General features: G+C 34.9%; 1 protein-coding gene across 2 annotated transcripts in view; it reads left to right on the top strand.

Moving 5' to 3' along the window:
* The window catches only part of CCDC141 (coiled-coil domain containing 141), a 92,439-nt gene that overhangs the window by 28,998 nt on the left and 37,661 nt on the right, over nt 1–25,780 (top strand). For both annotated transcript variants that reach the window (XM_061454548.1, XM_061454556.1), the window contains exons 7-13: nt 556–664; nt 2,619–2,872; nt 8,447–8,566; nt 12,248–12,442; nt 17,175–17,347; nt 23,641–23,782; nt 25,431–25,550. In XM_061454548.1, coding sequence (XP_061310532.1) covers nt 556–664; nt 2,619–2,872; nt 8,447–8,566; nt 12,248–12,442; nt 17,175–17,347; nt 23,641–23,782; nt 25,431–25,550 — 1,113 coding nt within the window. The remainder of the gene's footprint in view (nt 1–555; nt 665–2,618; nt 2,873–8,446; nt 8,567–12,247; nt 12,443–17,174; nt 17,348–23,640; nt 23,783–25,430; nt 25,551–25,780) is intronic.

Genomic DNA, 25,780 nt, shown 5'->3' with positions numbered 1-25,780 from the left:
ATATTGGCTAAGAAGCAGAATATGCCTGAACTCTCTCTGAGCTACTCATAGTTGGAATTGTACCTGCAAGGGCAGAAGCCACATAAAGAATTGCAGTCTTCATTTTAAAAATCTCAATAGATTACCAAATCTGCTCCAAATCTCCCTGAAACACAGCATGTTTCAATACTTAAAACACAGAACTCATGGAAAAATGAGCTGTAAAAGAGTAACCTAACTTCAGTCTTCATTACCAAAGATGCTGTTTCCCCACTATAATTAATTTGTTTTCAGTAAGTCTGAAGACTGTGTAAGAAATACGATTCATTAAGGGACAAAATATAATTATAGAGTATGTCAACTAAAATTTGAGTTTCCTCAATAAATGAGAACCTTAAAAAACCCAGAAGGTGCATAGAAGCCACAAAGCATTTGTATCTAGCCATCCCTAAAAATACCTTTTTCCCAGAATTTACAAGTTCTCTTGAATTTTGTTTATAATACAGAGTTTATCATGGAGTTCTGCAAAAGGTAATTATACCATGCTTCTTCCCATCCTTTGTTTTCTTAATGCAGTTTGCTGTTAAAATTGACCAAGTTGAAGATTTCCTGAAAAATGCCCAAGAGTTTGACAATATTGACTCTTTAAGTGACCTCCTTCTGCAACAAGAGCATCATACAAAAGGTACAAAGAGTATTCCACTCCTGATGATGTGTGATTGCGTGTTGACTCCTTGAAGGATGATTTTGCTCTTCCTGTGTGTATTTAAAAAAAAAAAAATCTTGGAACAAATATGAAAGTGTTCTATTTGGAAAAATAGAACAGAAATAACTCTTTATCAGGCTCCCCAAAAGATGTATTATTCTTAGTTTTGAGCTAGCTCTCTCATAGTTCTATCTTCGTTGCTATGGAAGAGGTAGTGATAAGTTTGTATTTAATTTTAAGACAGTCTAGGTCAGGTGAGCTGCTAGGAAACCAAGATGACTTTTAGCGCTGATTAGAAAGCAAGTTCTAAATCCATCATTTTGTTCCATGGGAAAATTCATCCAAGTTATCATAGCTATTAATGAAGATTCTTGTATGGAAAACTTCCCATTAGAAAATTTCCAATCAGCTCTAGTAACAATCACCTGCAAAGTCCTACAGTTTCTTGAGAGTGGCCAAGGGAGCAGTCTGCTGTCTGCTTTCCTTTTGTCTAGGGATGAGGCTTGAAGTAGAAGTGAAGTTAGAGTGGGAGCTATGATATAAAGGTGGCAACCAGCCAGCTTCAGAATCTATTTGCCTACAGTGGTTCCTGCATTTTGCTCTGCCTTTGAGGAGTGGGACTGTGTTTCATTTCCGCATTGAGCTGCCCAGTCTGTTCCAAGAGGTTCTGCAGCTAGAACTGAAACACTTGGGAAAAAAAGGTGCTCCCTCTGCTTCCACCACAACTTTCTTGCACATATGTTTTCTAGAAAAATTCTTCCATGTGATGACTATTTTGTTAATTCAAATTTTCTTGTGAAGCATCTTCTACCATATTGTGGTAATTTTAATTCAAAAGGGAGAAAAAAAATATATTTCAAACCCAATCTCATACTGTGGCTACTTCAGGCACCTTTGCAAGTCCATATGGTTCTGTTTTTTATAAGACTTGAGAGTACTTACTGAATTTTATCTGCACTTAAGAGGCAATAATTTTATGAAATTTCATTTCAAAATTTCACCAAATTTGCTATAAGATTCCTAACAACTGGCAGAATATCAACTATACTACTGGAGTATGAGGTTTACATTTTTAGCAGCCTTGAATGCCAGGTATTCTTTCAGGGAATCTGAATATAGAATTGAACTCACATAACTTATTAGAATTTTGGGGCTTCCAATTCAATCTTCAAGGGAGCAAAGTTCTCACTGTATGGTAATTTTAACTCAAAGTATCTGTCAGTAATTTATTGCCAAAAGGAAGGTCTATAACTATGAGTTGTCCTCATTTATCCATTTTTATATGTATTCCATTTCTGATGGACTGAAACGTAACATTTCTGATTTTTGCCTTCTGGAAGGAAAAAAGTTAAAGGGACAGGCTTGTTGCAGTGAGCTCCTGGAAACCAAACTATCTTCTTAGCCTTTGGTGGCTGGAGAAATGGAAGCATTCCACTTCTGCATATTCCCTAGGTGCTTCATAGGGAAGGTGGAGATTTAGGCTGCTTTGCCTTTAGTTACCAGTACATGTAATCGGCTGGGAAGATGAATGTTTCAGCTCTTTGCTGCTTGTTGTTGGTTGCTTCACAAGGAGGCAGCTGCTCCTTGGAGCATTCCTTTCAAATACTTTTCCTTCATGCCTATCTTGCCTCTTATTCTGGCAAGTTTGGTCTCAGAGGGTCTCAGTACACTCTTATATGTTTATATATATGTACCATTATAGCTGTACCTTTGTATGTTTAAAGAACACCTGCCTAAAATGAAGTATCTTAGGATATATACCTCCTAAAATAAGTATTTAAAACCTATCTATGCAGTGCATGAAAACGTATTATGTATCCAAATAGGTGGTTTTAAAAATACTCGACTGATATTTGAAATATGCTACTGGAATTATAAAACACTTTTTTCTTTCCTTTTTTTCTTTTCTTCCTATGAAATTCTGTCCTTAAAGAGCTTTTGGAAAAGTCACTTGCACTTTTAAACAAAAGCCAAGAGCTAACTGAATTCATAGAAAAATTCAAACATGAGGGGCCAAATGTAAATCCAGAGCTGATCCAGGGAGCCCACAGCAGCTGTTTGAAAATTGACAATCTCCTTGAAATGCTGCAAGACAGGAGACGGCAACTGGACAAATTTCTTAAACATCAGCGCCAAGGACTGGAGCAGGTTCTGCAAATTTGTTTGTGGCACCAACAAGAGAACCAGGTAAGATATACAGTAATGAAGTCATAGTAAAAAAAAAAAAAGTAGCTATTGTTTTATAGTAGAGTCTATTACAGAAAAGGAGCTTAAATATATTTATACGGTTTTGTACCTTCCAGTCTAGCAAGACTAAAGCTGAGTTATTTCGAGGGTTTCATAAATAGGCTAAAATTTTGTAGGGACCTCTGACAGAACAGTCCTGATTATGGTAATTCTCTAAGTTTCCTTCTTTGCCTCCAAAATAAAGTTCCTCCCTATATTGGAGGAAAATGTTAGAAACTGTTAGCAGTAGTCGGTTTTGTAAGAACTAACTTCTCTGGTGAGGTTGTTTAAGATGAGAAGCACCTTATTCAATAAGCACAAATTCTGCATAGGGACAACAGAATTGTTGAGGTACACAACCAGGCTGGCAGCCTTATTTCTGGAGCTGCCAGAAACCGAGTGAAAGCTACTGATTTAATGATTAGATAGAAAAAGCCCCAAACAACCAGATAAAAATAGTATGGTCTTCTGCAAGTGTCAGATCTCAGTATGTAGTTATAAAATAACATCTGACAAAAATCCTGAAAAAACAGAACTGTGGCATAAAAAACTACATCAATTTCTGTTAAAACCATTAGAAACCATCTGTGCTTGCTTAGAAATACGTATTATTGCTGCTGTGACTGGTTTTGATTTTTCAGTATCACCACATAGCTATATCATGAAAGATCCTCAAACAGAAATGTTTCAATATAATGTATTCTCATAAATTTACAACAACTACAACTGTTGTAAAATATGTTGGAAATCTGTCCTATTTCATAAAAAAAAAAATAATCCTTTCTTTACATTAAAAAGTAACAGATATTACTACAATTACCTTAGCATGCCAGTGTTATTCCGCAGTATACAAATATGGAAGGACATTCATAATGGATACATTTTGGAAATATCTTGCTGTTGAAGAGTAAGACATGAATATGTGGGGCTTGTTTTGGAGCCAAGCACACTTCTTAAAAAAACAACCAAACAAAAAATACAAACAAAAACCCCCAGAAAACAAAAAAAAAAGCAAAAAAATCCACCCCCCCAACCCCAAACAACCAAACACCCCCCCCCCCCAAATCCCCCAAAATTCACACTGCCCAGGATGCTAAATATCATGATTTTGTAAAATTTACTAGGGAATTCTATTTCTCCTCATCACTTAAGGGGTAAATGTTTGGAAATAACCAGCTAGAATTCACCCTAATTTAGGTGGGATTGAAAATGATTTTGCAGTGAATGTTTGTTTTCTGTGTATGTTTCCATTTCTTTTCAGGTATGTGCTCAGATCACAAAAAGTATGTATAGAAATTGTTCTACTGGCAAGTTTTCCGATGTTAAGAGAGGGGCTACTATTTAACTACTTGTTAAATATGCTTATATCTGCATCCAGTTTGAGGCTGGTATACACAGGGGGACAAATTAAAATATTTTTTAATATCATGCTTGTCAGAATATACTTGCTTAATATCTGTAATAGTAAAATCTGGTATAATGTATGATTTGTACATGTACGGACAATTAATTTGCATGCATCATGGACAAATAATATATTCACGTGTAAATACAGATACTGGAAAATTAAGTTTTAGAGACTTTATGTAAAATTTCTCTTTGTCCTCTAACACATTATATATGTATCTCTGACTGATGACAGAATTTAAACTCTCAAAGCCTCTGAACACATATGAAAACTAATATTCCAGTCTCTGTACATGAACATCTCTTGATGCTGCTACCTATGCAGAAACAGCATACTGAACTCCCACTGACATTAATGGGAGTTCAGGGGATACAGAGAAAGCAGACTACTGGAGATGAGCTCTGCTGTGTAAGATCTAAGAGTGGATTTTTGCTCTTTGCTTCTGTTTTGCTAGGCATAATTATGCAATGCAGAAGGCTGCATAATCTGTGGGTTACTTTTTTAAAAGAAAAGACAAGAAGCTGCAGAGATCACTACTTATTGCGTGGTTATGAAGAACTAAAAATGCAGCACTTTCCTTTAATCTCTAATTGGAACTTGATGATCTGGTAGTCCTGATTGTAACATGTAATGTGTTTCTTTTTCAGTATTTTCAGTATGTGAAATTGTACTTATTTCACTTCCTTTATGGAAGTGTCAGCATCATGTTTTCTGTTAATCTCTTTCATTAATAAAAATCAGAGGCAGATTGGCTTATTTTGTGTATAATTAGTTATCTTTGGAAGAAGATTCATGAAAGTAATTTTTTTTAATTGATCCAGTCATCCATATAGAAGACAAAATTATTCACGGTACTAGGTCACATCAAGGGCAGATAAGAGCGAGGTAAAACTCTCGCATTTGCTATCTGGACAGGTATAAGGGAAACATTTTCTTGGTATAAGTCACAGTTCCTGTTTCTATTTAATTTTCATTAAAAGTAGTTTAAATAAAAATATCAAGTAGTGAAGCTTAGTGAATTAAAGGCTCCAATTGGATTTTACACAAAAATTCAGGGCATTCTTTGCTTGTAGACCTTACATAGTAGATTGATAGGCTTATAATCTTATTTACCTGGAAGAATTTCTGTATTGCAGGTTATGGAAAGATTCTGTTGTTTCTTTGCTTGAAAGCCAAATTCTGTAATCAAAACCAGTGATTTTTGATTTTAACATCTGATAAAGAGGACCTGAATATCCAAATGTGACTAGATCTGCTGGTGGTGTGTTCTTTGCTATTTTTTTTTTTTTTTTTCCAATAGCTGGTACTCAGCATAGTGCTGCTGCTGACAGCTAGAATGAAAACATTGAATTTATCTCAGTTTGGAGACATATCTGCAGATTGTCATCTAACGTGTAACACTATTTGTGTCATCAAAATGTTGTATGAAGTTCCTCTGTGAAGTTTTGATTTCATGTTTTATTATAGCACATTCTGCAAAGGCTTTTTTCATAAATATAAAAAATACTATTTTACAATGAATGTTAAGATTTAGACCTAAATAGATTGGAGTTATTGAGAACTATAATCAGATCAATTTAAGATTACTTCTCTGCTACTTACTTCTGGTGAAATCATGGTGCCAATGAACTTAGCAGTGCCAATGTTCTAATTATGTTCTAATTATTATAAAAAAAACATTCTGCCAATGTTTTAATTATGGCCAATGCTTCTCCTCTGTGTTTTTCCAAATGTCTGATTGCCTATCCTGTTTCTCCTGGCAGTGATAACTTAATTGCTCTTACTAGTCTTGCATGTACGGGCCAACTTAATTAGATTCCCTGACTTTGATCCTATGTAAAAAAGCCGCACACCTTGAAACCAAATTAGTTTCTGATATCCTGTCACACTCCATTGTTGGCCAGTCATAATCCTTGCTGAGAGTGAATGTATTTTTGTTAAAGTATGCATGTACCAATATGGAGTACTTGGTTTTCATATTTGCAATTGAAATGATTACTCTTGTTAGCTGATATTCTAAACAAGTTCTGCTTTTGGGGATATTGTGTAAACAAAGTCCTTTCATTAAAAAAGAAAAAACAAACAAACCCAAAACCAAATGGCTAAAAAAATACAGTGCTTTTGTCTATATAGGCAAGAAACTTCGTAAATGAAATGGACTGTTCCACTACAACTTCAATGCTTTTGTTGACTGGTATGCATCACCTTTAGTGGTGTTTGGGTTTTCTATTTCCAGGAACTTTTACAGTCCTTCACAAATATCGTATATACAAGGCACGAGTAGCTACTCTGGGACAATGCAATACTGATAGTTCTTTTCCCATAAAAGATTATTTTAAGATTCCTTTTCTTTATAAGGCTGTACTTGATCATAGAAAAATCACTAAAGCCTGGACTTTAACCTGAAGTGCTGCATTTTTCTTTAAATATGTGTTTGTGGTCCCATTTTGACCTAACTTGTTATTGATAAAATTAGACAAGGATGCTTCACTGGTAATATTGTGAAGATAGATGCATTGAGGATTACTGAAAGGCTTAGCTAGTATTGTTATTAAGAGAATGAAATATCCCCAGGATGAACAAAGGCAGATCTGTATTGTCATGATGATGCCTTCACATACTGATGATAAAAATATTATTTGAGATTTCAGATAGTAAGTAAAACATCAGCCACTCAAATACAGTGATTATTGTGATGAAAAAAATACCCCAAACCCACCCTGTCTGGCATTTAACAAAATCAGCTTATGATGAGTGTACAGGGGAAATTATTTGAGACTAGCTTATCCTAAAGCTCAAAGTAGGCATGTGAAAATACATAGTGTGGGCTGCTTGAGTTCAAACTGCCTGAGGTAAGCTCAGATTTAATTTATGGCATATAGGTATGTGTGTTTTAATACATACAGGAAAAAAGGGAGTGAAACACAGTTTTTCATGGTGGGAATAATTTATAGAAAAAAAAAGTGTTTTCCTTCTTAATTTCTGTTTTCTACTATATCTGCTCCTCTCTGTAGTTACGACATATACAGCTTGTTCCAGCCAGCTTTACAACTACTCCATCACAGGGCACAGCTGAGCCCATCAGCAAAGCTGATGGGACCTCTGTTAAAAAATATTTGAGAAAGGGTAAAACATTGTGCAGACATAGCGAGGAGTGAGGGGAAAGAAAAACAAAAACCATGAAACAATGCTGTGAACACCAAGGTCAGTGAAGGAGGAGGATAGGGAGGAGGTGGTTCAGATACTGGAGCAAGTATTCCCATGCACCCCGCATACATTTTGGAAGAGACTACACCACAGCAGGTGTTCCCGCCTCCCCAGTTCTTTTATTTGTAACTGAAAATGTTTACAACACATTTTAAATGTTCTTTCATTTTTAGAATTGGTTAAATGTATTAGAAACATCTTCTACATGAACAAATAAAACAAAAAGATCCATAGTGTGCTGTTAAAAGCTGTAGTACCTAGAGTAGGAAGTAATTCTTAGTGTACCGTATATAATTTAAGTATAGTGGTGATTTTCCAGACTGAGAAGTTTGGAGGAAATCTCCTTGATATTAATAGCTCATTCAGACTACTCTTTTAAAATGCAAAGCTTCACTCAGGAGTTCCTGCCATGTGTTGTTTACAAAGAAAGTGAGAGGTACCCGCTATGAATCAAGCAAGTCATTCTGTGCAATTTAGAAGGTGTTCTTGTATAGCTCGTGTGTTTGCTGTATATGCTTGCTGAAGTAAGCCTAGAAAGGGATATTTTTAAGTTAATGTGATTCTAGGAAAACTGTGAAATATCTTTACTATGTTATAAACCATGTTTATTCTATGTGGGCTTATATCTTGATTTTGCTTTTACTGTGTTAATTTATAATTTGGTCATACTGGATTAATACTTTTTTTTAATGTTTTGTTACATACGCTGCAGTATGTGTTTGTTTTAATGGCAATCCTTTCCTTCTGCATTTATTAACATCTTAAATTATACAAATTGAACAAAAGCATGAACATTAGGGATGGAAAATTATAAGAATGAAAATTAGGGCTTCATTTGTTCATGTAGCTGTTTGGTACTTATTAAAAAAGTGGACAGTTATTTTTCAAATTCTTCACTGTCTGAATTTTTTATTATTTAGGTAATATCCTGGTACAAGAAAAACATCAGGGGTTATTTTCACAAGCAAAACTTAGGCTCATCTCTATTGGAAAATGAAGAGTTACTTCAAGAGCTTGAAGAAATGGAAGTCAAAGTGAAAGTAAGAAATATGATGATTGATCACTGAAGCAACTTAAAAATTAATAGCAAAACATGAACTTAGGCATTTAATAAGCACATATAGGAGTAGATGGTACGCGTGCATAAGATATATATTTCTAAAGGCCTAAGAAGATATTTTTTCATTTTACTACTTTTAATGCAGGCCTCCATGTTTGTCAGTGTTTTTCTCATTTAAAACTTTGAAAATTATTGATAAGGTAAAAGAGGAGTAATCCTTGATGTTGTTTAGCTGTTTTTTCAATTTAGTGATAAGTACCAGACTGGTAGTTTACATAGTAAACCATGCTGCAAAAAACAAACAATTTTATTAGAATATTACAAAATTTTAATGTTCAGGAAGAATAAAATGCCAGCCACTTCTGTCACTCATAAAGGCAAGATGGGATTGAAGGAAATGTTGATACATATATAAATACACATATAAAATGGATATTTGTATGACCTAAATTGCATGTATTTAGAACCTTTTTTGAGATACCTCAATCGTGCTGTCATCAGGTGTGTGCTGTTCCTGGGTGAGGATCATTCCTCAATGATTTTCAAGCAATTGTGTTTGGCTCTAGTGTTGATAGCAACTATCAGGTTTATGACTCTTCACAGTTATGTTTCTTTGTAAGCTTTGTAGCTGAATATCAGATGTTTGCCTGTTTACATAATTTACACTTAGCTGCTTCAGCGTTGTCATGTATGAGAATAATATTTTGAATGCTTCTCCAAGCAGCATGTCAGAAAACACATTTACTTCATCTAGGGAAGATTAGTATAAAGACCTAAATTCTGTTGCAAAGCTTTTACAGACCTATGGCACAAGAAAAGCAGAAGTAGCAGGCAGTAAATGAGTAAACTGCATTTCCAGAGAAAGAGGGACACATAGAAATACTTGAGGTGTCCTAAAGTATTGCTGAATTTTAGAACTAGCTAAATGGTCATTAGTCTTCCCCATATTCTGTACAGAAAGGCTATTCTTGTAATTTGCTGTCTGAATTAGCAACAATACCGTAAGTACAGAAAGAAGAACGATATGCATTATGATTTTGTCTAATAATCCTTTTCATGGTTGAAGGCTTATGCTAGGTACTTGCTGAAGCCACAAAAAGTTCAAGTTTTTTAGACTTAAAGCCACAATAGTTTAATTCATCATATTTAATTGAAAATCAAATAACCTAGAAGGAGTTCCTTTTCTTTGCCAAATGGAATAGTGAAAGCAAGTGTTTAAAGGACTTACTACCATAAGGAAAAGTAAGACCAATTACATGAGCTAAGGAGAGGCATTGAGCATAGACACATAGACTGCAGTGTGTCTTTAACAGGATAGAGGATTTCCCAAGCACTTCTTGGAAAACTGAAAAGTCAAGGTAATAGTAAGCTTTGTGTTCCTTTCAGGGAAAATGAAAAACAAATATTTTATTGCTGACTGCCAGATTGCTAGGAATTTAACATGTAGAAGGCTGAAGGACAGTAAAAACTGATATTTTCCCACTGAGTTTGCATGTCCTGCTGATGGAAAGAATAGCCTTTTTATGTGTAGAGACATTTCCTTCTAAACAGAAAGCTGAAAGTGAAATTGTTGCTAGCTATTTTGTAGAAAATTGAACCAAGCTTGAGTTATGATCAAGTAGGATAACAAATGAGTCTGACTACATTTAATGCCCTCAGGGAGTGTGTAAGGTTGTAATGTTCATGGAATATTTAAAACTATATTATAATAAATAGAGATTTTGAGCTTGTGAGAAAGGTTAGAAACTTGCCTCAGTCTAAATGAGATCGAGTTTAACCTCTGCTTTAATATCACCTAGGAAGCTGCAACTGGGTACCTTGTGTCAAGCAGGTTCATGAATGCTGTTACTGTGAAATCCTCTTTTTTGCATCTGCTTCTAAGCTAACTAAGCAATTTCCTTTTCTGACACATTAAAATATGCATTTTTCATTCTGCAATAAATTTTTAATTATTTTACAAATAGCGTATAATAATGAAATGAGTATTCACATATTCAACTACACTTTTTTGCCTTTTTTAGGTTAATTATTATTAGTCCCCCCAAAAAGTTCCCAGTTGCAGTGTTGTTTTCTAATTCTCATAAAAACTATATATTTAAATATAAGTGCAATTTTTATTATAATCTGACCATTGAATGCTTTTGGGACCAGTCATGCCAGCTGCAAGTATTGGAAGATGATGACACTGCATGGTAGTACAATTGGATGTCGGGAATCTATACCCAATTCATAAATAGGCCAATCAATTTTTCAGGTAAAAAGGGACAAATACAGCACAGCAGACTATAATTATCCTCAAAATCCTCATTGTCACTGAGTATTACTTAGGACAGAGAGACAAGGATGGGATTTTATAAAAGGGGATTGTGCATTAAACAATATAGTGCAGGGCTTCAGTACAGGCTGAAGATTATTGCAGCCTGATCTCAGAAGTGGTCATTATTTTAATTTGAAAGAAAAATAAAACAAAAAAAGTCAAGAAAGATTTTGCTATAGCTACTTACCAGTAACAGACAAAACAAACAGAAAAAGCTTCTACTAGGCCCCAGATTAATCTCTGAATAACCAGATTACTTTTGCTTGGAAAAATTCCAAGCCACCAGCAATAATTTCCCTGAAAAAAACCTGAAACCCCCAAAAATTATGTAAGCATGCTGAAAATACTCTAACCTGTAATCTTGTTCTGCCATATGCACAAATATGAGTGGTTTAATGAAAAAAAATGTTTTAAAATATTTTTCTGTCTGCTTTATAAGACATTTGATAAAAATCTGTGGAAGGAAATTCTAAATAAATTTCAAAAAGGTCCTTCTCTTTTCTAATTCATTGCCAGAAAAAGTGGAGAAAACATGCTAAGGCATGGGGAATTGCAGAATAACATCAGATGCTCCTTTCATTTTGAACAGCACAATAAGGCACCAATTTTAGGTATTCAGAAGCACAGCAGGATAAAGTACACTGTGAAACAGTTTTACTATTTTAAGATTTTCTCTACAGAAAAACAGCAAAGCTAAAGCAGTAACTAATACCAAAGCAGTAGATGCAAGGCAAGATGATGTGAAATGCTGTTTTTCTCAACTCACTCCAAGTTAAAGTTTCTTTCCATTTAGGATGTCTAGTCTAGTGCATCTTTCAATACCTCTTTATTACCTGAAGAAGGTATTATGACTGAACACTGAAATCATGTTTATCATAGGTGAAAAATTGTAAGGAAAAAATTTTGTTCATGAAGGCTTAATCCCTAGATTTGATGTACAGATGGCTCTTAGCAGAAATTGTATCAATGGAAGCAGTTATTATGTAGGCAGTATTTTAGTTTGTTCTGGGTTAAATAGTTGGGCTGAAGAGGATGTTTGTCATGGGAGTCTGGTCTTACCAAGCAGAAGTTTCATGTCTTCATGTTATCATCTAGATTATTTTTCTCAGCAGATACACTAGTAACTGCTATTTCTGCCTGTGAAACTGTCAAAGAACATAGGATGACGCTGCTGAAAACTCTTGTCACTAAAACCTAAACTTTCTGAGAAGTCACTCCAACTGGAAGTAGTGGTATCTTTCAGTCATATAAATGCAATACATGTTTTCCAGTATTTCTATTGTCATTGTGCAGGTATATTACTTTTCTAGGTATAGTTGACTAAAATGGCATTTTTCTTGTTAGGAATGGAATTCCACTGTGGAACAGCTGACAGCTGAAGCACATAAGATTTTGCTTTCAGAGGACTATACAGAAAAAGAACATCTTAAGCTTTCAAATCAGAAAATCTGTCTGTTACAAGAAGAAGTGTGCTTCCATATGGAAGGAAGGAAAGCCCTGCTACAAGAGGCCAATGACTTTTTTCACTCTGCTGGCAAGGTTGGTAAGAAGCCAAGTCTGTAATAATAACTTGATAATACAACTGTCGGTGTGCTCTTAAAGAATGATACATGTGCATTTATGCAAACAGGGTTTGCTAAACAGTTTGGAATGGAGAATTACAAATCCAATTATCCTTTAATATGACCTTTCATCTCAAACTTCTATCCAAAATGGCACATGCATTTAAATTTATTTATTTATTTATTTTATTTTTTAAATTATATGGAGAATAGTACTCATTTTCAAAAAAAAGGTACTTGGGAAATACTATCTGGACTTTAAGATCATGGGCTCTGTCATGACAGCATAATGCTTTATGAAGATACAGGAGCTCTAAAATACATAAATGGTTACAAGCTAGTATGGATATTGGAAACAATAGCTATACTTGCAGTGCTCTCCACAGGCGGCTAATTAAAAATCAGACATGAGAAAAATCAAGGACAATATACAATTCCTCATACTACATTATATACTACGTGGTCTAGACATGATGTAACATGGAAGCAGCCAATGACAGCACAAAACACCTTTAGTCACAGGACAAATGATGAATTGAGGCCCACAACTATATTGAGGTCAGTAAGATATTGTATAGGCAATAATTTATATCACTGCTGTGCTCATGGGAACAAGCAGTGATTCAGATTCCAGAATTAGATACCTGTAGCTCTCACATGGGAAGTCTAAGAGGGGCCTACTTGTCTACTGAACTCTACGCATTGCTTAGTTTGTGTAGGTTGTGTTTCTATTGTCCTTAATGTTATGTGGTGATAATAGGTAAATCATCGATGACCAAAGAAGGAATATCTTAAAGCTAAATTTTTAATTTTTCAAAAAGCAACTGGTATAAAAGTTGATCAATAAAGAATTGAGGGAGCTTAATATCATTAGTTAAAATCCATTTATTGATATACCAGGTTAAGAGTAGGTTTGAGGAGAAGATCATAGAAGGATCAATAAAGGTGGCAATAGTGTTATAACAGACTTCTGTAAGTTTATATTACTATTTCATGTGTTGATGGTGAAAGTGAATAATACAAAATCCTCAAGCCATTTTAATTCTATTCAGAGCCAAATCTGTTTTAAAATGGTAACACAAGTAGGGATTTTTATCAACATATGATCTTCCAGTGGAGTACTGTGGATTGCTTGCTGATATTTTTCTGCTTATAATATTTCTAATTTATGTGACAGCAGTAAGTAATGAAGGTGGTCAGTCTATAAACACCAAATGGGCATGGAGATTTTAATAGCATATGATTTTTTCTATCCAGCAGGTAAAAAAATGGACAGATGTCACACTTTGTGACATTCCAGCTAGTACTAGAGCATGTAATTTAAAAAGTGAATAAATTAGATATCAGAACAATTTATCACAGTTGTATTAGATTTTTTTTTTTTAACTATGGACTGATAATATTCTCTAGTTAAAGCAAGAAGCAACTTAGTAATTTGTTTTGCTTACCATATAACAAACGTAAGTTCTGTTATTGCATGTTGGTATTAAGATACAACATTTGTTAAAGGAAATTTGAGTTAGAACAGAAGGAAGAACTGTCTGTCTCATCAGTCTTTGATGTCAGCAGGGATCTTATTCAAGCCTTTTCCATGTGTGAGCTATCAGATCAGAGAGCTATCTTAAAAAAATAGGTGGTCAATTTTGTTGCCTTGATTTGGGGCACAAAGCATTTGAAGCATTAGGTCTTTAGTCAGTGGTGCTGACCAACTGCCTGTTACCCTGAAGTTAAAGAAAACAAGGGTTTATTTGCTTTTTGGAAATACTAAGCACTGAGACATTACTATCTGAAGGTGTCCCATTGAGTTTCAAGTCTGATGATTTTTAAAATAAGCTGCTACATCTGAAAATTTTCCACGAAGGATGACCTCAGCATTAAAGAATAAGCTTAAAACGTGAAATCTCTCTGTTTCCATTTTACAACAAGCCTGTTCTTCAAGAGCATGTGCACCAAGCAGTATTAGTAATGCAGACTTTTCTCTCCAAACTTTTAGTTAGAAGACTAGTTGGAAAAGTTTATATTTTAAAATGTCCAAACACCAAATTTTATTTTTTGCAATATTGTTTGCAGGTCGTTTATAGAAGCTTTAAAACCAGATCACTTCCATGGGTAGATCCAATAACAACCTTCATAGTTCCATTAAATGTGCCGAAATGTGCTGAAAAAATAATCTTGACTTTGCCTGCACTAATTTTTGTTTTGAGCGCCAGGTGGGGCTATAATCACATTTATCTTCAACCTGTACTCTGTTCCTTCGGTGGGGTTTGTTTGTTTTTTTTTCACAAGTAAGCAATACTTGGCATTGAAATTATCTAAAGACCCCTGAAGTGAGAGAGATATCTTTTGCTTCTTCTAGTTTGGACAAGGAGCTATGCAAATATATGTCTATTGCTTTGGGAGGAAAGGTAACATCTTTTCAGAATGCAGGGCTGGGCTTTGTGGAAGTGTCTGCTGAAGAAAGCAGTAGCTCAGGCGTGTCTGCACAGCGTGCCATTACATCTGTTATGTGTATGAGTGAAGAAAACACTATAGTTAGTATAATTCCAACAGTTCTTCTCAGGGTATACCTGAGCATCTGGACTCTCTTTACATGTAACAAAACAGAGTATTAGCTGTTTTGAACCAACTCAAAGAGAACTTATAGATCTTGTCTCATTGTCATTTTAATTTTTAATGAATTCAGGAAAATAAACTCTCAGATATAGCCCTTGCATTGTGTTTGTGCTCTTAAGTTCTGGTATGCATTTGGCTGTGTTCTCTTGTACGTTTGGCTGCACCAAGCAATATTTTTCTGCATGTTTGCAAGCTCCTTGGCTCTTTTGTAATCACGTACATTCCTTTCTAAGCTTTTCTTCAAATATCAATCCATTTCTATGTCTGTGTTTATGTAGTTACCTTCAGTTTGACTTTCTGCAGGGGGATGTCTATGTAGGTATCGTCTGAGAATACTTGGGAAATGATATGTGAAGTAGTCTAAGATTGATTTGGTATGGTAAAAGCTTGAACGTTCACTGGAATAGCTTTAAGTAGATAAATAAGGCTTTTACTGAGTTTGATCTGTTTGCAGATTCACAGTTTTAGTTAGCTGTGGAGTATCTGATACTTTGGTGCATAAGTTACATCAAAATTCAACTTTTGATTTTGAACTCCAGGACATATATACTTTCTTCTAACTATTTTAGATGCTGCTTTTTTATTTATTTACTTTTTTCCCCTCCTATGTGCCATCAAAAAATTAAAAGTCATTTTAATTTGCTTTGAAGTGACCATACAGTAAAAATAACCTGGCAGACTCAATAATTTAGTATGCATGTCCTATTTTAATCTATTGTGTATAGAAGTTTAATTACTTTTGCTCATGCTCTTTTCTTTATTTTCCTTAATTTCTTTTGCATTGGTTTCAGTTGTTTGAGAGAGTTCAGGCCTCTCTCCTTGCTATTTTGAGTCGGCAATATAAGGTTCATTCTCAGCTGCTGAATTCTTGGATCATATGTGATATGCTGTAACAAGCTGGATCATATTGTCCCTGATAATCTCACTGAATTTTTGTCTTCCAATTTTTTATGAGTGTAAAACCTTGTAAAAGTCTTTAAAGTAAAATTTAGTCAGTCTCAAAGTTCTCTTGCCCTTCAGATGTAGTAATTTTAAATTTGGTGTATTTAAATTGATATATTTAGTATATATATATGCATTAAGTTGATTATTTAATATACATATATACATTTTAACATATATATTGTTGTCTCAAAATTCTCAGTGACGAACTGAGGGTTTGAGATCAATATGTTTTCAGTATGTAAGTCTGCAAAATTATTCACTGAAGTAATGCTTAGAGTATATACAGAGATTTGCAAAGTCAGAACACAAGTTTGGTGGTGTAAAAGCAGTTGTTTTCTTTTTAAAAATATGTAAACAAAGTAATCCATGTAATAGTCATTAGATTTTTACTTTATTACATAAATGTGTACATTCAATGAGAAATTAATGCTATTAGACATTTTCTACTGATTTGCTTTATTTAGATTTCACATTTTTCTTTGTTTAGAGCAACAAAAATTTGTGTGAGAGAATATAGTGCCTATGCTATGATGGTAATTTTGCACAGTACGTTTGGGCACATTTCTATTTTACAAATATTAGTATTTATTAACTTTAATAATGGAGTATTGCAGTGCTGTCCTTACTCTGTCTAAAAAGGCAGGAGTCCCTTTAGAGTACTTCCATCACTTTTTTCCTGGTATTTGAATGAGAAAGTTCCTCTTGCGCTAAAGGAAAACTGTGAATAAGAAATCCGAAGCTGCATATGTTCAAAATCAAAGCCTACCTTTATAATAAAAATATTTTAACTACAATGTACTTGTTGAATATACATTTGATGTTTTTAAAACATTACAAGAAAGAGAATTTTGGTAAAACTCTTAAAGAGTGACCTTCAATAAAACTGTGTACTAATGTGCTGTATTACTCTTGTTATTTTGGTTCTGCTTCATTATGTCAAATGGGCCTGATTATTGCTGAAAAAAATTAATAGTTTTAAATTCAAAGAGTTAATCATAATTTTGCATGACCATGCTTACATTAACTTTTGTTGAATTATACCTGTATTCTGTAACCTGCAAAGTCAATACCAAGGCCTAAAGTAAATTAAATATACATGCACAATTAAAGTAGATATATTTAAAGCAGTTGCTTTTTGTTTGGTTTTGCAGGTACTTGATGGTCTGGAAGGTATTGACAATTATCTTAAAATATTTAATTCAGAAGGCTTACATTTACCTATCTTGACAATGAAGTATGAAGAACTACAAGAAGCAATTAAAGGCTGCACAGCAACTGCCTTGCAGAAGGGAAAAACCTTACTTAATAAAGCAGATTCTCACAGGTATTCCCTCTATGTTTTCATATCTGCTGTATTTCTCCATATCTACCTGTTGCTTTATAACTTGACTAATTAGAATCAGACTGCAATTAAGAGCCAGTGTAGTAAACTAAGTAGTTGTGCACTTACATGACCTGAAACACAAAGTTTCTGACATACCTATTTGTTGGTATTTATACAAACCAATCTCTTTAACAAGAAATCCTTAGAAATGCTACATGCTACTTGTAAGAGTGCTGTCAAACAGTGGAATGGTATATTAGGGCAGTGTACAGAAACCATCATTTAGTTAACATTTTTTGAAAAGTAAATGCATGTAAATGAAAATTAAGACATCAGTGGCTATGAAAACTCCATGCTTCCCAATGTAATCCTTTTTGACCTTTTCAAAAGTCATCGTTCTAGTAATTATACTGTGATTTTTGCAAGACAAAAATACAGGTGTTAAGCCAAGTGTGGAAAATACTGATGTTTCTCCAGTTCTTAGTAGTTTTAATTATAGCGCTTTTATTTTCCAAAGCTTTTGTTAATGGCAGTGATAATGTACTCCACTGATATGATTTTTGCACTAATTCAAAGCATGACTTAGTTTAGAATCCTAGTCCTAGAGGCTTATTATCTCCTGCTTTTCAAGTCTTAGTAGGATTCTGGTGCAATAAGAATAAATACCCCTCATACTACTGAGTTCTATTTTAAAGACAGAGCTAATGAACATGGCTGATGGTTGGCTAGTTGTCAGCTTAGCTCTACCTTCCCATTACATGCTTATGTCCTTAATTGTCCCTGGTTTAGAATAGCTTTAGTTCAACACAGCAAGTGAAAGTCTAGAGAAAATTTTCATTTGATCACATGAACTTGCAAAAAATTTTGTCTAAACTGCTTTTATCTGTCACCCCAGATGTAATTGGCTTGAGCCTAGCAAAGGGACAACGTAGAAAATTGAAACAGTTGTTTTGAGAACATGTGCTTTACAGCTGGCTCTACAGCTTTTGTTACTGCTTCAGCATCTCCTTGTATTTTAATCAAATGGAAAGAAAAGGGATTTTCCTCAGTGATTCCTAAACCAGCCATAATTCCAGAACACATGCTGCTGTTCTCTAGGACTTGATGTTCTGCTAAACATTACTTCAGTAGAAGCAGATGTTGTGTTTCAAATTATGTCTGCATGGCATTAATTAATGTTAGGATTTCTGAAGAAATTTATAGAATGAATATCTAAAATAACAAGTCATTAATTTTCTTTCTACCCTATTAAGAATTAAAAAAATATTCAAATAGTCCAAATCAGAAGTGGGATAGTAAGATATCATCAACACACATCAAGAAGAATGGGATGAATTTATCAAAATAATGCTATCGGTCATTTCTGGTAAAATTCAGGAAAAACGGGTAGTGCAACAGGCAGACCTTCTGTGTGCCAAAGTGCTGCTCAAGATACTCTATAAGTAAATAATAGAAGGCAAGATTTCTTCCTAGAAAACATAATTTAAAAAACAGCAAAGCATTCACAGAATCCCAGAATCCCAAGGGTTGGAAGGGACCTCAAAAGGTCATCTAGTCCAACCCCCCTGCAAGAGCAGGGTATCCTAGAGTACATCACACAGGAACTTGTCCAGGCGGGCCTTGAATATCTCCAATGTAGGAGACTCCACAACCCCCCTGGGCAACCCGTTCCAGTGCTCTGTCACTCTCACAGTAAAGAAACTTTTCCTGATGTTCACATGGAACCTCCTATGCTCCAGTTTACACCCATTGCCCCTTGTCCTATCACTGGACATCACTGAAAAAAACCTAGCTCCATCATCCTGACATTCACCCTTTACATATTTGTAAACATTGATGAGGTCACCCCTCAGTCTCCTCTTCTCCAAGCTAAAGAGTCCCAGCTCCCTCAGCCTCTCCTCATAAGAGAGATGTTCCATTCCCTTAATCATCTTTGTGGCTCTGCACTAGACTCTTTCAAGCAGTTCCCTGTCCTTATTGAACTGAGGGGCCCAGAACTGGACACAATATTCCAGATGCGGCCTCACCAAGGCAGAGTAGAGGGAGAAGAGAACCTCTCTTGACCTACTAACCACACCCTTTCTAATGCACCCTAGGATGCCACTGGCCTTCTTGGCCGCAAGGGCACATTGCTGGCTCATGGTCATCCTCCTACCCACTTTCCCCTTCGCTACTGTCCAGCAGGTCAACCCCCAACCTGTACTGGTACATGGGGTTGTTCTTCCCCAGATGCAGGACTCTACACTTTCCCTTGTTGAATTTCATCAAGTTCCTCTCCGCCCAACTCTCCAGCCTGTCCAGGTCTCGCTGAATGGCAACACAGCCCTCTGGTGTGTCAGCCACTCCTCCCAGTTTAGTATCATCAGCGAACTTGCTGAGGGTACATTCAGTTCCCTCATCCAGGTCGTTGATGAAAATATTAAACAGCACTGGTCCCAGCACCGACCCCTGAGGGACTCCACTAGTCACAGACCTCCAGCTAGATTCTGCCCCATTGACCACAACTCTCTGCCTTCTTCCTTCCAACCAGTTCTTGATCCACCTCACTACCTGATCATCAAGCCCACACTTCCTTAGCTTATCTATGAGGATGCTGTGGGAGACAGTATCAAATGACTTACTGAAATCAAGAAAAACCACATCTACTGCTCTGCCGTCATCCAGACACCTAGTTACTTCCTCATAGAAGGCTATAAGGTTGGTCAAACATGACTTCCCCTTGGTAAAACCATGTTGGCTGCTCATTACAGCTGAAGCAGCAGGGATTTAAAGAAGGTGAAACTTAAAACAATGTCGATAGGAAGTCTCACTAGAAATGTGTTTTGCTGTTTTAAAGAACAGTGAAAAATCCCAGGATCTCAAATATTTTAAATGCCCACTTGCATCATAAAAGTGAATAAGTACCTTTCTAAGAAAGCAAACACAGAATATTATGGCTGTTCAGCTTTTCCCTGCTGCCTTCAGGCCTCATTGCCTGAATGTAATGAATTTGCCATATATTTCAATGAGTAGTGCTAGTACTTCTGTGCAGGTGAAACACTTTATATGCCTAAGCATGGGCTTGAGGATTACAGTCATGGAATAATTTAAACTGGCAAGAAACTCTGGAGGTAATTTGGTACAATCCTTTGCTCAAAGCCTGTCAGATTAGGTTGCTCAGGATAGAGATTCCATAGCATATCTGGGCAACCTGTGATAACGCTTGAACACTTGCCTTGTGAAACATGTTTTTCTTATATCTGGTCAAGATTTCTGTTGCTGCAACTTGTGAGCATTGCCTCGGCCTTCTGCTGTTCACCATTGAAAATACTCTGATCTTGTCTTTTGTATAACCACACATCATAAATAAAGACAGCAGTTAAGACAACCTCTTCACCTCTGTTAGCATCCCTTTGTACATAATGTGCTCCAACCTCCAGCTGTCTTAGTGGCCTCTGATCAATTCATTTTAGCTTGTCCCTCTGTCTTATGCTTTGGGGACCCAGATTAGGCAAACTGGCCTCCAGATGCAGTTTCAGAAGCTCTTAACTGAGGGCAGTAACCTGCTGGCTAGTCTCTTCCAGATGCAATTTAGCATGGGGCTAGTCCTCAGTGCTACAAGGAGGATCCTGACTCTTTTTGTATACCATGATAAGTCTAAGTTTTGGGTTTTTTTTGCATAACATATGGCTTTAGGAGATACCCGGGATGCCCCCAGCCAGTGTATAAACCTAGTAAAGGTGACACAGTGAGTTCTCAGCAAATGTGGTAAAAGGTTATGTACAAGAATATTAATTTCTGCCAGAAACGTTAATGCATTGAAGGAGGAAAAAGTGATGCCTCTCTGTCATGTATAAACCTCTGTGTTATCTGTAAATGCTGGCCAGTATTTAGCCCAGTGATTAAACCACAAGGGACAGTAAGATTTGCATGAACAGCTTGAGGGGCAGAGTAAGATTTGGACAGAAAACAGAATTCTTATCAGGACAATCTCAATTAATATTTTGTTCCTCTTATTTCACAATTCATTGGTAGTCTTAACTGCTGTTACAGGCTTTCCATTTCCTTTATCTAACTAAACTGGAAATCCTAAGGGAAATTTGAAGTCACCATTTGAAGGCAGTAAAGGATGTGGATCTAAAAAAGTTTAGGTATCTTTTCAAAAAAGCTGCTTTGTTCTGACAGACGAAAAGGTATAACCTGACCAGTATAACCTCCAGTTTTTCAGGCAATATATTTATTAATAAAAAAAGAAGGAATCATCTGACCTTGCTTAGGTTGGGTGACTCTTTGTTAACTTTGATGAGATGAAGCCCTCAATTGCATTGGATCTTCTGAATGACGATACTGGAAAATGCATTTTTTAATGCGCTATCAAAGTGGCTACCTTGTGTAATATTGGTTTAAATGCACCTAGAGATGATAGAGTACTTGAGTATTAAGAGAATTAAAATGTAGATGGATTTCTGTATCCACATTGTTTTGTTATTTTTATTTTTAGAATTCTGAAAAATAAGCCAGGCAGTTTGTATGCGTATGATAAGACTGTAGTGGTTTATGATTTATAAATCTAACACTGATTCCCTCAGGCTGAGCGAGGACTATGTTTAAGGCTAATCACACTGACTTCAGCAGCATTATTCAAATACAACTCACAGTAAAACCAGAGAAATATGATAATTCTGTCCTACTTTCAAATCATCATGAGGCATGTAGCAGCCTTATACAAAAAGATAATCCAAATAAATGAAAATGCTCACACTGGAACAGGAATATAGAAAAGTGACAGAAGGCAGCTCTTTCTCGTAATCCTAAAGTGTTTCAAAAATAAAGTATTGGTAAGTCTGATTTTTGAGCAATAATTTTTAAATTAAAACCAGCTAGAAAAACAGGAGGAGCAAATATACATTAATTCTAAGAAAAAAAAATATAAAAATTTTTTTCATTTGTTCATTTAGAGAACCTTTATTACTTTGCCAGCCAATTAGCTTGCCCATGACTGTAAGAACTGTCTGTATTTTACTTCTGATAAAATCTATTGTGTTAACTCATAACAAACTAATGTTACTTTCAAAGATTTTATTGAGATCTAAATTGTCATTCTCAAGACCTATAAATCTTGCTCTCTTATTGCTTTTTTAAAAGGATTGGTGCTAGTACATGTTTTTAAACAGATTTCTTTTTAAGGAGTACTCAAATAGAGGACTGATATTTTTAGAGTTAAAGGATAAAGCACAAACTAAGAGACTGCTAGTTTTTGAAAGAGTAATTTGGAAAATTTGAAACCACTTACTCCCTGAAAAGGACTTAAAAGGCCTTAATATTTGGAATTTTTATGACCAAATTCAGATCAAATTCAAACAGAATGGCCTATTAATGCCATAATACCTTTTAATAGTGTAGAATAAAGCTTTTCTTTGAGGCTGCATAGTTTAACTCTCTGAGCCTTGCCTGAAGTGAGGACAAAATTTCCTTTAATTTTACAGGGCAGAGAAGGAAACCTTCAATAAGTACCTGTATTAACATAAGTTTCTGATGAACCTGCAGTAATAAAAATTTTATTTTGAATTGGTTGTCTTACGAAAGTTCTTACAATTAATAAATTTCCATAGAAAATCAATGGATATGTGGGTTTCTTCTTTTTTTTTTCTTTTTTTTTAACACAAAAATTTCAGATCCTAATTCTGTGCAGTAACTTCTTTACAATTTGAAGAGGACTCAAGTATTCAGATTGTGAATAGTTTCCCTGATATTAGATGTTTTAAGTTATAAGACAGGTCTTTGTTTTGTAAATTTATGTTGTCTTTTACCCTGTTAAAACAAAATCTTTGGAAATGTTGACTTAGAACCTATAGACATTCCTTTTTTTCAGCTACTGTAAAAATATTGGAATATCTGAAAGTCCAAAGAAAGTATTCTTTTTAAAGTAGAAGTGATATGCTATATATTTTATGTCTTTTTAGGTTGTTACATTTGTGGTTTTAGTCTTTAAATAGTTTAACTAAAGGTAGAATTATTTATTAAATGAGGTATTTCTCAGTGAATCAGGATATCTGGCACACAAATCTAATGTATGCATTGGCGATAAATTACTTGTTTGGAAATGTCTTTCATGTGTTCTACTCATTATTAATTTTATTTGAATTAATTTTGGTATTTCTCTTGGTTGTTTTTTTTTTTTTTAAGGCTCGTGGTCTAAAATTCGTAAGTTACTTGCCACACAAGTCAGGGAGGAAGGTGTTGTTCTTAATCATTATCATCCTGATTGTTGAGCAAAGCTGAGAAATAACAACAGTTCTAATTTTCCATTTTAGCTCCTGGGTGACAGGAATTCAGAAAATGATGGAATATGTTAAAGAAAAAGTAGATCAATTGATCAAGCAGGGTCCAGATTATAAAGAACTTACTTTGGAGAAACAACAATGGACTGCCTCTCTTGAAGATCATCTAAATAAGGTACATCATAACATGTCATCTTCTTAATGTATTCATGAACAGTATATTGTATTTCTGTAATTTAGCTATGTGAATTTTAAAGTTAACTCAAATAAGTACAAATAACGTACTAGTTTGTTAGAGAGCCCACACTTGTAGTTAGAATTCTGAATGCTGTTATCAGCATGAAAAAGCTTAAAGCTGTTCCAAAAAATACAGCTGTGCCTGTGAGAATGCCTTACCAGGGATTTTCAATAAAACATGGTTTTGCTTAGAAAATGAGATATTATAATTTTTAATTTTGGAAAAGAAGTGAGCAATCAGGACAGTGACCTTCATGCAGGTTTCCTACATCATTTCTGTGACTTCTTTTTCATTTGGTAGTAGATAAAAATAGAAGTGTGGCAAAATTGAGGGTTAATAAGCATGGTGGCTGTGAACCACAGCAAATTTTCAGTAAGGCTGAAGGAGAGTAGATTCTATTCACTATAAAAATTCCCATAATTCATTAAGATACTGATGCATCAAGGACATCAGAGCTTTCTTTAAGATGTTGAATTTTCGATAGTAGTGCAGAACTTTTCAATAACTCATCAGAGCTGGATTAGACACTACACAAGTTTCCATATATAAATTAAAATTTAAAATTATAATCTTTTATCAAGATTCATATGAAGAAAATCCCAGATCATAGACCAAAAACGTAAATGAATTTAATGACTGAATAATTAAGTCTGCAATCAGATATTTTATAATACTAAAAATGTAGACCCAATTTTGGCATATGATTTCATTCTGCAGTTTGCTCTAATCAATTTCTTCCCAGTCTTGCATTAGGGAAGACTTTGAAGATTTGAGTCATAATGCATGATCATTCATTACAGTGAACAACACTTACTGTTATATTCCTACCAAGCAAAAAAACTTTTTCTCCAATTTCATGCAAAGTGTCACAAAAAATTTGTTCCTAAATTCAACTGCCCTTGAGCATTATTTAATAAAATTTGAACCTCAGCAGCCACTTCTTAGAATAGATGTTACATGTGAATTGGCACGTCTGATAATAACTATGCATCCTGTGTCTGCCTGTGCCTCTTCATAAGGTGATTTGTTATCACCACGCATATATAACATTTTACAGTGACAATGAAATGGAGTTGTGTATATGTATCAGCATAAAAATTGGCCTCTTAACTTGACAGAGAACCTTTAAATGTACTTTCTGTGAAAACAAACAACAAAAACCCCACACATAAACAAACAAAAGCCCAAACAGGAAGACAGAGCATAATAGGAGTTTTTCTGCCGAGTAATATCTAGGTTTTAATGCAGTTGTGCCTTACTGAAACAATAAGCCTGGGATAATTTGATAATGGAAAGCACAGTCAACTAAATGGGAGCAAACAGGAGGATTTTTTTTCCTAAATTCTACCATACCTGTTAGAATTTTCTTAGGAGAAATAGTAGAACTTTCTTCCTTTATATTTTCATTCCTGGATTACATAATTATCTAAAAATCAAAAATACAAATTCCAGAGTACATAATCTAAACACCAACAGACAAATGTTACTTCATTTTTTTCTATTCTATTCTAAAGTCATGTTTTATACTGTTGTTATACTGGCTATTTGTATAAATTAACTATATAAATAATACTTTCAAATAAAGGTATCACAGTCGATTAAAAAAATCACCCCAATGCTTGCAGTTGGTATGGAGATTGGCTCATATCTGTCTGAATCGGAAAGGGTTTTGGAGAAGCACCTTGAACTGGCTGAACAAATGAAGGTAAAATAAAAAATAAGAGAAAAGAAACTTTATTAACCTTAAGTACTATTAGAAGGAAATAAATGTCTTCCGTAAGTCTAAATAAGGTGAGAGGCTGAGAGGTTCTAGTGTATTCTTGGAAAGGAAATAGGTTTATAGTTTAGTTTTAAACTGTAGTTAGTGAACAAAACCACAGGTAACTTTACAAGGCAGTACTTCTGATATCATTGGTTATCCCCTTTGTCTCTATC

Source organism: Pezoporus flaviventris, unplaced genomic scaffold (genome assembly GCF_033815535.1).
Source record: "Pezoporus flaviventris isolate CSIRO_AGI_PZ_B2104156 unplaced genomic scaffold, CSIRO_AGI_Pfla_v1 ptg000001l, whole genome shotgun sequence".
NCBI classification, from domain to species: domain Eukaryota; kingdom Metazoa; phylum Chordata; class Aves; order Psittaciformes; family Psittacidae; genus Pezoporus; species Pezoporus flaviventris.
The sequence above is the reverse complement of the archived record's forward strand: the minus strand, read 5'-3'. Positions and strand labels throughout refer to the sequence as shown.